The sequence below is a fragment of the Anas acuta genome, chromosome 5, assembly GCF_963932015.1.
Source record: "Anas acuta chromosome 5, bAnaAcu1.1, whole genome shotgun sequence".
In the NCBI taxonomy this organism is placed as follows: domain Eukaryota; kingdom Metazoa; phylum Chordata; class Aves; order Anseriformes; family Anatidae; genus Anas; species Anas acuta.
The window spans coordinates 37,018,390-37,032,273 of NC_088983.1; the positions used below are offsets into that span (position 1 = coordinate 37,018,390).

At 45.7% G+C, this 13,884-nt stretch overlaps 1 protein-coding gene across 2 annotated transcripts in view; it reads left to right on the forward strand.

The window, feature by feature from the left end:
• Positions 1-2,238: 2,238 nt before the first annotated feature.
• The window catches only part of DCAF5 (DDB1 and CUL4 associated factor 5), a 69,546-nt gene continuing 57,900 nt past the window's right edge, over positions 2,239-13,884 (forward strand). Inside the window, exons 1-2 of one of the 2 annotated variants that reach the window (XM_068684167.1) lie at positions 2,239-3,135; positions 13,345-13,488. In XM_068684167.1, the coding sequence (XP_068540268.1) occupies positions 2,925-3,135; positions 13,345-13,488 (355 nt within the window). In that variant the 5' untranslated portion in view covers positions 2,239-2,924. Of the gene's footprint in view, positions 3,136-4,519; positions 6,904-13,344; positions 13,489-13,884 lie in introns of those variants that run through there. The other variant, XM_068684168.1, reaches the window with a different exon arrangement.

Consider the following 13,884-nt stretch of genomic DNA (forward strand, 5'->3'; position numbering starts at 1 on the left):
ACTCAGGCCAGCTTGGCCCATGTTGCTCAAACAGTTCCAGCACAGCACCCTTTGCACTAACATGTCCCATAACATAGGAATTTGTAGAAGTTGAATTGGTTTGACTAGGTACTGTCCAGGCTGAATTCCATTCTAAGCTGCAGAAGTTTCCTGTGAAGCTAGAAAACGATGCTTCATTGGTGCTACTCCAGCATGACTCAGACCTATCGATGTATGTGTTCTGATGAGACTACAGCACTCAGGCATTAGCGCAGCAACATGTTATTTTCAGAGGAAAGTGTCACCAGTACAGGTCGCGATGAATTTCTTAGGTGTTAAATATTTTCAAAATTAATACAAACAAAGGAGTTGGAGAGCAAAAAATGCTTACCAGTACATTTTTAACCTACATGGATATGTGAAAGAACACTGCATTTTGCAGAAAAGCTTGGCAGTCTGCTATTATTTTTCTCTCGAATTCTGACAACATGACATCTTTTTCTGACTGCTGACAAATGTGATTTAAAAAAAAAAAAAAATCAGCTAAGCCTTTCTTGAAAATCCTAGCACTGGGGTTTTAGGGAATAATTTTGTTTATTTATATTTGTTCATGTAAGTACACAGCTTTCCTAGAGACTGGATCCAGTACATGGAGAAAGAGCTTCAGTGATTTTATTATGTCACAATTCAAAGAAAATGTTCCTACACCTATTTGTTTCAGTATAAAAACAAAAATATCCAACCTAAGCAGTACTTTAGGAAAGGAGAAAAAACGAACCACATGTGATAGAAGTGACAGTCACATTACGTAATGTATTTCTGGAAGGCTCTTGGATCTTGTAGGGATGCAAGCTGTAAGAAAACTATACAGGAGAGAGCAGAATACAAACTGATAGAGTCAGTTTGAAACCTATAGGCAGAAATATATAATATTGCTAATCTATGCTGGGAATTTAGAAGTAACCGTCAATTTCTGATGTAATTGTAATACTACAGAATCTTTTAGCATGCAAGCCAAAGAGCTATAAAATATGATTTATACCAGTACAATTTACCTGTTTCTGAAGCTAAGGTAATAAACACAAATCATAACTGACAGGGCCTTTGCCTGTCTATACCAAGGCTTGCTAGACACGTTACATTGCAAAAGCTGGCTTTCGATAGCTTTAACTAGAGCAAAATCCTTGTACAGCTCAGATGTAGGACAGACTAAGTGTTCTGGCTTTTGTTTTATTGTTAACATTAATAATTATCATTCCAACAGAAAACTGTTAGTGGACTGTGTCTGGATATTTCTCTCAAATTATTATTGTAACCTTTAATTAACTTTTAAGTTCCTATATTTACACCTATGGATGTCACATACGGAAACACGTTGTCTAAAAAGCTGAAATATGATAAATGTTCACTGATTTTTTTGAAATTCCATTCAGATAGTTCGTTATTTTATTTTATTAGAAGTAAAGCTATAGCATTGTCAACTAAAAAGTATGTTTTATAGGATTTGGTGTTCTTTCTATAAGTCTATAAGTCTTAGCCAAGAATACCAAAGCACTCAACTGACTTCCTATACTGAAATCATTTTAATTTCCACCGAAAAGCCATCCCTGAAACATGGCAGCAGTCTAGCAGTACCCGGTGATGCTGCCACACCATGGTTAATGTCAGGAAGGGTTTTGTTTGTCTGGGGACACCTAATTCTCAGCAGGTGCAGTTCTGCGTAAGGAAGGCCAGGACTACTGGACTAATTCCTCAGCTTCCCAAAACTGTAGCTCCCATGGGTACTGGCTCTGGTTCTCCTGCACCTGTGGGGAAACACAGACCTGGGAATTTCAAGCCACAGGTCTGGGAATACTCACCTCCTGTGCGTGGTTGTGCATTGCAAAGCGGGGCTGTGGGCCGCACCTCACAGCAGTTACACCCCCTGGATCACTGCTGTTGTCCTCACAGTGTCAGGTATTACACATGGCAGATGCAGTCCTGTGAAAGAGAAAAAAAAATGTTGTTTTTTCCTCTCACGAACACACAGGTGAGGGTGTCACACTGCAGTGAAGTACAACAGATTAATTTCACCTGTTTAACCGAGTGCCGTTCAGCGTTTTGTTGTTGCTGACGAGAAGGAGATTCGCCTGTGCTTCCTCTGGGGCAAAGCCCTGGGAGCCCCGCTCCCCTCAGGAGGGGCACCCATCCTCTGGCCAGCCAGGAGCAGGAGGGAGCGAGCAGCAGCACCTCGGCGAGCCCTGCAGACACCACCTCAAACCCAGCAAACCCCTCACCACACGCTTTCGGAAACGCCACAGAAACCGCTCAGCGCTCACAGACGACAAAACCCAGCACCGGGGGGGACGCTTTTCCCTCACGCCCCCTTCCAGCTACCGCTCTGGGGTGGCCCTTTTCCTTTTACTTCAGTCGGGGCGACTTTCCGGAAGGAAATTATAATAAAAAAAAATAAAAAAGGGGGGGGGGGGGGGGAAGAGAAGCGCCGCGACGGGCGAGTGTGGGGACGGTGCCCACCCGCGGCAGCACCTGCCCAACGTTGGCGGCGGGGAGTGCTGGGCTGAGCCGGGTCGGGTCGGGTCGAGCCGGGCAGGGCTGGGCTGAGCTAAAGTGAGCCGAACCGAGCCGTGCCGGGTCAGGGGACTGCGAATTTCCCCGCTCCGCTCCGCTCCGCCGTTACAGGAGCGAGTTACCAAGCGGCGGCGCGGCGTTAGAGCCGGGCCGGGAGCGGCGGGGAGGCGCGGGCTGCAGCTGAGGATCAGCTGCTGAGGGGAGCGGGGAGGAGCCAGCGGGATCAGGAAGCGGCGGAGTGTCTAACACCTCTCTGCCATGGCTGGCTAAAGAAAAATCATCATAACCATAACAAGGGGGGAAGCGGGGGAGGGGAGGCGGCGGCGGGGGAAGGGGCGGCGGGGGAAGGAGCGGCGGGGAGCGGCGCAGGCGGCAGCATGAAGAGGCGAGGCCGGGGGGGCAGCATGCGGTCCGTGGTGGGGTTCCTGTCCCAGCGGGGCTTGGAGGGGGACCCCCTGCTCACCCAGGACTTCCAGCGGCGACGCCTGCGGGGCTGCAGGAACCTCTACAAGAAGGACCTCCTGGGCCACTTCGGCTGTGTCAATGCCATTGAATTCTCCAACAATGGAGGCCAGTGGCTGGTCTCAGGTAAAGCGAGCGCTCCCCGGCCCTCACCCCCCCCCCCCTCCTCTCCCCTCCTCCGCCGCCCCCTCCCCAGAAAGCATCTTCCTCCTCCTCCTCCTCTTCCTCCTCCTCCTCCTCCTCGGCCGCCTCCCCTGCGGCCCGGGGAGGGGGGGAGCAGCGGCGGCGGCCCCCGCAGCCGTGCCTCCGAGCAGCCCCGGCCCGGGATTAATGTTCCCCCAAGTGGGGATCTAAAATGGTTGACAGGTTTTAAATTCTGCCCTGACTGCTGCTGCTGGGGAGCCCCGGACAAAGTTTCTACGCGAGTGTTTCCAGGACGCCGGGGTTGGGTTGAGAGGGGGGGAGCCGGGGGTGCCCTTTTATTTGTTAGATTGTTTGTTTTGCCTCCCCTCCTTTAATAAAAAAAAAAAAAAAAGGGTGGGGGGGTAATTTTATTAGGGGAGGGGAAACAAAACTGCGGGGCTGATCGTGGGAGCCCAGTGACATTTGTCAGTGCCCGCCCGCAGCAGGGGGGGACCGGGGGGGCTCAGCCCGGCCGGGGGCACCGTGGGGGTGGGCACCCGGCTTTGGGGGGGGGGGGGAGGAGGAGGAGAAGGGTTTGTTTTGTTCCTCCTCTTCCTCCTTCCTCCCCTAGCAGGATGCTTGGGGGGAAGAGGGGGATTATTTCCGCGGTGATGGGGTTGGGGGGGGGGGGGGGTTAAGGCTCCCCGCTGCTGCCTGCCTGGGGCAGGGGGAGGCCGGGGTGGTGGTGGTGGGGGGGAGTGATGCTGTCAGGTCTCAGGGGCTCGACCCCGAGGAGAGGGGGGGGTAAAGGGGTGCCGAGCCTCAAACCCCGGCAGGAAGGGCCGCGGGGCCCCCCGCTGCCTCCCCAGCGGCGTTGGGCGCAGGTGCCTGTGCCCGCTGCCCGCCCCCGGGCTCGCCGGGGAGAGGAGGCGACTGGAGGCCGGGGCCTGGCCGGGCGCTGCAGGCCGCGCTGCCCCCCCCTCCCCGGGCTGCTCGCAGACACGGCCCGGGGGATCCAGGGCACGGCACGGCCTCGGGGGGCTGGGGGGAGAGCCCCGCTGCTGCTCCCCGGCCCGGCACGGGGACCCCGCTGCGGAGCGGGCACAGCCCCGCGGGGCGCCGGCCGGGCCGCGGCAGGCCGCGGGGGGAGGCTGTGGGCCTCCGGGGAAGGGGGCGGGAGGAGAAGCTCCTCGGCTCCCTCCTGCCCTGCCTCCCTGCTGCCCCCGGAGAGCCCCATCCCCGCCGGGGAGGCCCCCCGGGCATCGCCCGGCCCCGGGGTGTGAGGCCGGGGCCACGGCCTCGCTCAGCGCCCGGGGCTGCAGGCACCGCTGGCAGCTCCCGAAATACCGCGGGGCTTCCGTAAAAAAAAAAAAAAAAAAAAGTTATTACGGCTGTTCGGGTATTTATTTTAAGCGATTGTGGGATAAAACCACCAAAATCGTGCGCTTATAGAGCGGAGGCTGCTACGCCGAGGCCTGCCTAATTATAACTTTCTTATCTGAAGAAAGTTTGGAGTGTAAGTCCGGTAATTTCCAGAAGTGTCCCTGGAGGATTGTAGCTTTGCTCTCAGGGATTCTTGTGTCTATGCACACACCACTTTCACAGTACACATCCATTTGTCGTGCGGGTGTACATACACGTGCACACACACATGGCTGTGTGCTGGGGCAGGGCTGGTGCCTCTGCTCTGAAGCTCTCAGGTGTTCCCCACCCGGCACCCTGCTTTGTACCAGTCCTTCTCCACAAGTAGGCAGAGCTATGCTTTCCTACTTCCAAAGTGCTGCTGAGAGCTCAAGTGCATCTCTCATTGGTTTTCTTATTTTTTTTTTCATCAGAAGTGATGGAAACACCATCAGAGTTCTCTGTTCTTGCTCAGGAAAGCCCTAGGAGATGTTTTGGCTCTTGTCACATCACTGATGCACTTGCTTATGTCAACATCCATTCTTTAGGTAGAAGTAGAAAAAAATGAGGGCTGGAAGGGACTTCAAAAATTAATTTAATCCAACTGCCTGAGTCAAGGTAGGTGCAGTGGGAGAATGGAAACAGATTTCCTATCAGGTGGCTAGGTGGGAAAGGAAGGCTTTCAAACCATGCCTGTTTCACAATTTCCTATCTTCTTTTAAAGCTACAGAGTGTTTACAGGGGCTAAGCGCTTACTCAGTACGTAGGAGATGGTGCTAGAGTTGTACCCTCCTAAACTCATAAGGTGACTAAGAAGCAAGTGAATGTTCTAGTCTAAAAAATATATAAGGCAGGGGGGTGGATGGGTGTGGAGTGGATGTTTAAGTTGCATGTGTTAGCAGTGCACAAATTTAGATAATTAAGAACAGACTGCCTTAAGTCTGACCTTGTATTGATGCCCTGAGAAAGTGGAAAGCTCTAATTACAGTAACTTTTAAATGAAGTTTTACATTATCTGTGACCACAAGATCTAGAAAGCTATATTTGATACAGCAACAGGCAGGTGCTTTGTTCTTCATTCAAGACTAAGAAGTTAAAAGGCAAAATATTTATGGATGCTCTGTTAAATTTGATGCCATTATAAGTACAGGCTTCATTAACGTTACACTCAAAACACTACTTTTTTAAGGTCATGCTTCATCTTGAAACACTGAGAAAAAGCAGTGAGAAGGGGAGCTCAGATGAAAGATAAAGGAGGGGTGTAAGCTGACAGCAATCTGAAGTTTTTGTAGAAGAGTTGCTTCAGAAGTCTTCCAAATGTAGATAGAGCCTTAGAATAGATGGCATGTGGGTCTCTCCTCCCTCAAAATAGTCAGTGTGCTGAGGTAAGGATGAGATGTTAGATACTTCCATCTGCGCTTGTAGCAGCTCAGAGAGTTAACAGGGATATCGGAGTGTGTGAAAAGGAAGAGCGCAAGCAGTTTTTCAGTTGTTCAGTTTTAAGTAATATGTATATTAACATCGAGAAGTCTGCCTCGGCTAATTGACTTGTTAAGAAGTTAGACCTTGTTAGAGCTGTTTTAAGTGCAGCTAATACAGTGCATTCGTGCTGCCTATACTGATCCCATTTAAATTCAAGCCTGCATCCGAGTTAGTGCTGTTCTCATCAGCGTTGGCCAGAATGCTTTTTTCTGGGTTTGTGTCCCACTTTTTCTGGTGTGGATTTTGTGTTGTTTTTGTTTTGTTTTGTTTTTGGTCACATCTCCGAGAAGGAAGTCTGTAAGGCTAATGATTACTGCTGTTTTAGTAAACATTTCAAAGTGCTTAAACAGGGTTTACATTACAGTTCCAGATCATTTTCCTGTTAGGATTTTGGAGAGAGCTTAGGTGTAGACAAGCCTCAGCAAGCCCTTTGAAAGCATATTTAAAACTTCCTAACCTCATTAAATCTTGTGTTAGAGATTACACCTTTAATAGTAACTAATTTTGTTCCTAACCATGATTTTACGTAGTGATGTTGTGTTTTTTTCCTGTTGTTGTTGTTTTGTTTACAATATTTCTATGTTCTGGAGCCATTTGACCATTTCAGCCACTATTAAAAAGAAAAAAGAAAGGTTTGGTCAACAAATTGCATTGGGGATCTGCCTGTCTGGGCTTTTGCTATGCCTGTGTGGACTTAACAGTGTTACTTTAGAGAGAGAGATGCTAATGTTTTGGGGCAAGACTTCTGGAAGAAGGGACAGGCATAAGGAAACGAGTTAAAGAAAGTAAAGAGAAATGAAAGGAGGAAGTGCATGCTCAAGAGACGACGGTGCAGTGGGACAAGTAGAAAAGACCTATCTGTAGAGTGACACAAGGGAAGAGGCTGAGGTGAGTTAAAACTAGCTGCTGGGTGGAGTTGAACGATTTTATTGGACAAAATGCCTCTTTGCAAGTTTTTATGTGCTAGGTGGTGGTCTTTTTCTGTTAGCAGTTTGAGAAACACAACTGTAAGTGCATGGACGTGAAATTCCATGTGCAATGATAAGAAGCTGACTCCTTCCTTCAGACATGCCAAGCATCTCCTTCTGCAGTTTAACTTCTTAAAAATCATCTGTATTTATTCTGCCTAATAGCATTCCTTGTTCCCATCCTCAGGCTTGGTGGATGAGTTTTCCTATTTGTCTATCTGTCATTTTTCATGTGTGCTATCTCTTGGAAACATGAGTATCTTTATCAGAACCTCCCACTTCCCCCTCCCCCCCAACACACACACTTTAAACTGTACTTTCAAGATAACTTCTGGGAAATAGTGTAATCTGAGGCTTGCTTAATCCATGCATATGTTCTTTTTCTCGGACTCTCTCTTTGCTCCCTTGCCAGATAATGCAGAAATAGATGGCTCTTCTACGATTGTAAATTTGTAGGGATGCAAGAAGTGCTGGTAATTCGCCTGTCATTTGGTTGTCAGGTAGATCTAAGAGGACAGCAGAATGATGTGACTAGCAAAGGTAGTGGAATATTACTTCTGAATTAAGGGAATTGTGTATCAAGTGTGGTTTAAGGAGGGACAGTCCTGATCTTAGCCTTTTTGTCTCAAGTAGAATTCTGGGTGAGGAGGGGTAAGAGGTCCACTTACTACATGATATTTTTGTTACTGTCTGAGAAATTAAAAAACTGAAGGTGATAACAGGAGAGGCAGCAATAATTTCAGAGGATAGGAGCTGAATTTAAAATTAGAGACATTACCTGGAAAAAAAAGGCACGCAGCTTAACAGGGACAAGTGCAAACTGTTTCAAAGTGGTCAACTCTACAACTACAGTATGGAGGCTAGACAGCAGTCATGCAGAAGTGAATCCAAATGTGACAGTAGATCACAACATAAATAACATCAGATTTGATAAAGCGCATGAAGTAATCCTTCTGCTCTATTTGGCGCCGTTGGGGCCTCAAAAAGAGCACTGTGCTCCATTTTGGGCACAGATTTTGGAAAAGATGTGGCCTAACTAGAGAAAATTCAGAGGAGACAGTGAAGAATGGTCAGAGGTCTAGTAAAATAAAAGCCTGGAAAGAAGGGGTCTGTTCAGGTTACAGATGGAAAAACTGAGTAGACAGGCAAGTCTTCAAAGTATCTTTAATTATTGTCATATAAAGTTGTAAACTCTTCTTTGTCCATTGGGAATAGGACAAGAAAATGGTTTTAAATTGTAGGGGTGCAGTTCGATCTTACCTAATGTGCTATAACTTGTGTCTGCCTCCAGAAAGGGCAGCCTTTTTTTCTGTCCCATTCATCCTGTAGTTCATTCACTTCTTTTCTCCATTCCCTGCTTTTTAATGTGGCACTTGGACAGCTTAAAGTCATAAACGGGTATGACTGAGGAGTCTGGGTAGGAGGAATAGGGAGAAGTTGTTTGTCTAAGGTCTGATTTTCTATGGGGTCCGCTCCTTCAACATGTTCTCCTGCTGCCTGCATCACCCCTGAATGCGATGGGAGGGAGAACAGCAAGGAGCACATGGCAAGGGGCAGTGGGATTACGTGTAACGTCAAACTGCACCCTCGGGCTAGATATTAGGATAATCTGCCTAATGGCAAGGATAACAGCACTGAAATAGGCTGCCTAAGGAGGGTGTGAAATCTACCTTAGTGGAGTTTCTTTAAGAACAAACTAAACACATAAATACTCTGGTGGGAGTAGTTCAGGTGGTCTGCCATTCTGCCCAGGGCCAGGATCAACTAAATAACTGATCAGCTTCTTGAAATGCCTTCTCCACTTTCTGTGATTCTTACAGCTTCTCGAGTAGGTGCAAACAATAAGAGTAATCTTAGGTTATGATTTAGAAGTGTTGTCTGCAGTGATGGGGCCTGAAGAGGTGTATTGGAGACAGAGGTGTCGTGGTCTTGAGCTTTATCCACAGCTAGCCCAAAAGTGGGGCAAACCTGGAATGCTTTGGTTTAGAACTGTGGAGACGGTGTTCTGCCCATATTGTTTATCCGTGCTACTTAAAACAAAAATTAAAAACTTTTTTGCGGGGGAACCCCTTCTCACTTTTTTTTCCTTTTCCCAGAACTCTTGGGGTATGCAGCAAGCACAAACCGTTCTGAAGTGGGCGAGCAGTGTTTGTTTATTTTGTTTTCTTCAGGATAACTATCTCAAGATTTGAAATTGAAGCTTTCTTTTTAGGTATGTTGTGTTGAGCATCCTCTGGGTAGGATTCCTTGATCCTTCCCATGTCTCATCAACTTTAGCCAGAAGGCCCTAATCATTAACAAAATATTCCGGTGGTTTGGGGTAGGAGAAGAAACGTGTGTGTGTTTGTTTTTCATTCATGTGTTCTTGTTATTTAATTAAAAAAAAAAACTGCTCTTTTCTACATCAAGAGTAATATGGAAAGGTGATAAAGTTTCCAGCTTCTCTGACCACAAATATTTCTTTGGCCTGAGTTCTCTTCCTTTTTGACATTCATTTGACATGTAGCAGCAGGTTTCAACACTATGAACACTGAAGTAGTTGAGTAAATCTTTTTAAATGCGATTCCTTTCTGAAAAGTAGCCATGGCATGGCACTGCTTGGTTCTAACCTGGGTCACACAAACTTTCCCTTTTCAAATTGTTGGTTATGCAGTGGTGGACCAGTAAGGTGGAAGTGAAACTTTTCCCACTTCCTAGACATCAGACTGACTGCTTCTGACACTTCTGTATTCACGTTGTCCCAGGTAGCTTTCACAGTTTAAATTATCTGGGATTTCAGTGAACCACCTTGTAGCCCAGGAAGAAAGAGGTTGTTATATGCTGTTAACTCTCTTGGTTTAGGAGTGCTAAAAGATCCTGAAATCCATAAAATGTTCCATATATATATATGCAAATACGTGCAATTTTCTTCATTAGGAAACTTCTGATATTTGTTCAAACATTATTAACGGTGTCATAAGCTGATAAAGCAGTGCTGGGATATACCTGAAAGTGACTGCAGCCACCATTCTACACTTGTAAGTAGATTGCATTAGGATTTTGTGTAGCTCAAGATTTTACAATAGTGCTGTTTTGAAAATTGATGTTAATGCTTTCCAGGTACCTCTTGCACCTCCACATGACTTTCTTTGCAGAAATCTGAAACAATTAATCTGAAACAATTAAAAACACTTAAACTCTGAAACTTTCTGAAAGGTAGTTTCAGGCTGGGAGCTCGTGAGCTCAGCAATGACAAACTGAAGCCCTGGTGGCTCAGGTGCCTTCAGCTGAGGCCATACAAGCAGGTTTCTCAGTGTAGGAAGCCTGGTGCTGGTGGTGTGTGCGCTGTACCAGGTAGCCACACGCAGGTGGTCTCTTTGGGGGAGTGTTGCAGAGGTGTCACAGTTTATGCAGCAGGTCTGGTGCTTCCTGAAAGTGCTGAGTGCTTCTGCTTCACGTGCTGCAGAGTTGGTGAACGTGCACAGTAAGTCCACCATGAACAGAAAGCATCTGAAATGTTCTGCATTCGCTGACCAGCCCTACAGGACAAACGCTGTAGGCCTCAAGTTTGCTGTACTTTCAGGCTTGTATCTTATGCTGGATAACGTGCATGCACATTGTGTCTGAGGAATCGTAGTTCCTTTCTACACAGCCATCTCCTTCCGTGTCTTCAAGTTTTCTTTGCAGTTTCCCTGTATACCTGTGTCTCCCTGTATACCCATCCCTATATCTGTGTCCCCCCTTCCTTCCCTTCTTCATATTCTGACAATTTTTTGTTTCTGGTGGAGCTGGCCTTAAATCAAAGTGTTTCTGGGATAGCTGGGTTGGAGGCAGAAGGTAACATGCTTCCAACCCAGTTAACATCTTCATTTTATTAATCTTTTTTGTCTTATTGGGGCACAAGGGGAATGAAACTGAGGCATGAAACAGAGGTGTAGACATTCTCAAAGACAAGCGAGTGCAAGACGATCTGGAGACGGAGAAGGACAGAATTGCTTGTCTGGAGAGCATGTAAGCTCCTGAGCTGTGAAACATGTGCCACTGCAAAGGCAATGCTGTTCTCAGACTGCTGGGCAATAGTGAGGCTTTTTATGTACCAAAGTGGCGTGGAGATCTCTGTCAGGGAGCTGAGATTCATTAGGAACAGTTAGGAGGCATAGAAAGCAGGCACTAAGAAATAGGAACTTTTTAAAAAGTTGTGGCAACTTTTCACAACGGTAAAGGCCTTTCTGCATGGGCTTCAATTTCTCCGTCTCCTGCTGTGCTGTGTGCTGGAAACTACAGTCAGGGCTCTCGTCTCTGATCTTCATTGTTCTTGTTTGTGCCTGGACCAGGTGGGTAGTAACAGTGAATGAGGATTTGCTGTTGAAATGAAACCCTTAGGTAGCAATGGTGTCAGGTAGGAGGATGTGTACACTTAAAGCAATGTTTTTGCAAATTGGCTTGCTATGGTAACAATTAATAACGCTGTGTTAATATGTTTTGCTCTGAAATGGCTTTTGCAGAAGTCTTGAAAGACAGTCAATGTGGTGTGGTAGGAGCAATGCTGTTGTTCACCAACCTCAAGTGTCTGTTAAATCATGTGCCAGGGAGTGATAATGTTAAGACCTGGCTGTTCACAGCTTCAGAAAGCAACCCCTTTAAGTGTGATGATCACTTCTTTATTTTAGTGTGACTAGAGTGGTCATCTATTTCACCAGTTGTCTGTTTCAGTGTCCCCTTACTACTCCTCTGTAATTGCTAGGGTGCAAATAGGAACTTTCTTTGCTTTTTCTGGACAGAAAGGAATCCAAACTCCTACCAGATCAGTTAATCATAAGTGCTGAGTTCTTCTGGAGTCATCACGTTTGACTCTTGTTCTCAGTAGTTATCAAATTCATTGCAAATCTCTTTATCCCGCCTTACTTGTTTGCTCTGTAAGGTACAAAATCAGAAGGAGGAATGCACTCTAATAATTTCACAGAGCATGGATAAGAGTGACATGGACCTGTGCTGTCTATCAAAGTGATTGGGATAAAATCTCTTAAGAGACTTAAAGGCTGAGAGACCGTTAACTTAAGGGATGTTGGACATAACTCAGTTCCATGGACAAACTTCCTGATAGCATCGTATTATGTGAAAATTGTAAAGAAATCTGATTAACAATAACAATATGTTCCACTTGTGTATTTACCTCTTCTTGAAGGAAAACACAGAGCAATTAATTTCAGTTTCCTTTTGTCTCTGTTTCATGCTTTTTCCTGCAGGGTAGGAGCTCAGAAGGCACAGGTTGTGCTTTTGATTGTGCAAAGAAGCAGTAAAATGTTTTAACTGAAATGAACAGGTTTCTAGTGGCACTTCTGACTTGCGATGCCATTCTCTTGCATTTGTTATTAAAGATGGATAACAACAATATTTAGATTCTCAGTTGAAAAAGCTTCATTTGAATTTTACAAGGAGTCCAAATTTGATGTTGAGAGCACTACTAAATACAACAGAATCTTGGAAAAAAAAATCAAAGATTTTTGGAAAAGATTGAAAGATTTTTCTCCCTTCCTGGCAAACTGTTCTTTAATGCAATTATAAAGCATAAGCATTGTCTAATATTTCTTTTATTCCTGACTCTTCACCAGATAGAGAAGGAGGCACTTAAATATATTTGTGCACAGAGTTTTGAACTGAGAACTGCAACTAGGCAAACTATTACAAAAAAAAAAATACAGAAAACTGTAAAACGAGAGACATTTGAAGTTCTTTTCTGCAGTTATCCTCTTTGTCAGGAGCTTCACCTCAGAAATATCTGCCTTAACCTTTACAGATCTAGGAGCATGACATTAACTGTCTATACTGAAGCATTCAGGAGTCTTCAGCAATGTCTTTCTGTCCCCATACATCAGTCCTGTAACTAACCAGTGCTATGAACAGGCATTGCAAAGACTGATAGTGGAGATACGGTTGTTGGTTGGGGGGGGAAGGTTCTTGTTTCACGAATAGCATAAGCAATGCTGTAAACAGGGATTCGGTTGGAAGTATTCTTGCCAACATGCATATGTTACTTTGGCATGTCATTCATTTACAGCTTGCTACGGAACTTTATGTGCCAGCAAAATTCTGAGTCTGCAGGTTGCTATAGGTTGTCAGTATGTATTGGCAGAATAGCAGGTTTTTGTTCCAAACTCTTCCTGCTGATTCCTCTGCTATCATTAATATTAATTGAATACCTGACTGCATGGCATATTTATGTAAATACTTGTCTAAGTGTCCAACCCATTGCGAGGTACAACAATCTTTATGGTATTTTTTTGTTTTGTTTTGTTTGAGTAACTGCAGAATGAAATAATTTGGCTATCATGAATTTACACGTGACTCCAGCAGTAAGTCAAGTTTCCTTTCTCTCCTCTAGGAGGCGATGACCGCCGCGTCTTACTGTGGCATATGGAAGAAGCCATCCACTCACGAGTCAAACCAGTTCAGCTGAAAGGAGAACATCACTCCAATATCTTTTGCCTGGCTTTCAACAGTGGCAATACGAAGGTGTTCTCTGGCGGTAAGGAAGAGCAGCCTGATTCACTGGAGTCTGAGCTGTGATTGCCTTAGAGTAGAAGCCATGAGTGAGATCCTACCCCATATGAAAGGTCTTTTCAATAATCCCCTGTATACCTGGAAGCTGACCTTAATCAGCACATGAAGGTTCTTTTGGAATGGGGAATTCTTTAGCAAGCACAACATATTCAATCTCATCATGCTTCTCTTTTTCCCAAATCCTGGTGTAAGGGCAGTGTGTCACAAACTATCGTGAGAATCCTCAGTGCAGTCCTGCCCTTACTTGTGCTACAGACTGTGGAACGTCATCTGTGTCGTTCCCTCCTAGCCGTGCTGCATCCTATCTGGCACTCTAGTTTGATATTTGAAAACCTCTGCTGCTACTAACCAATTTTAATGC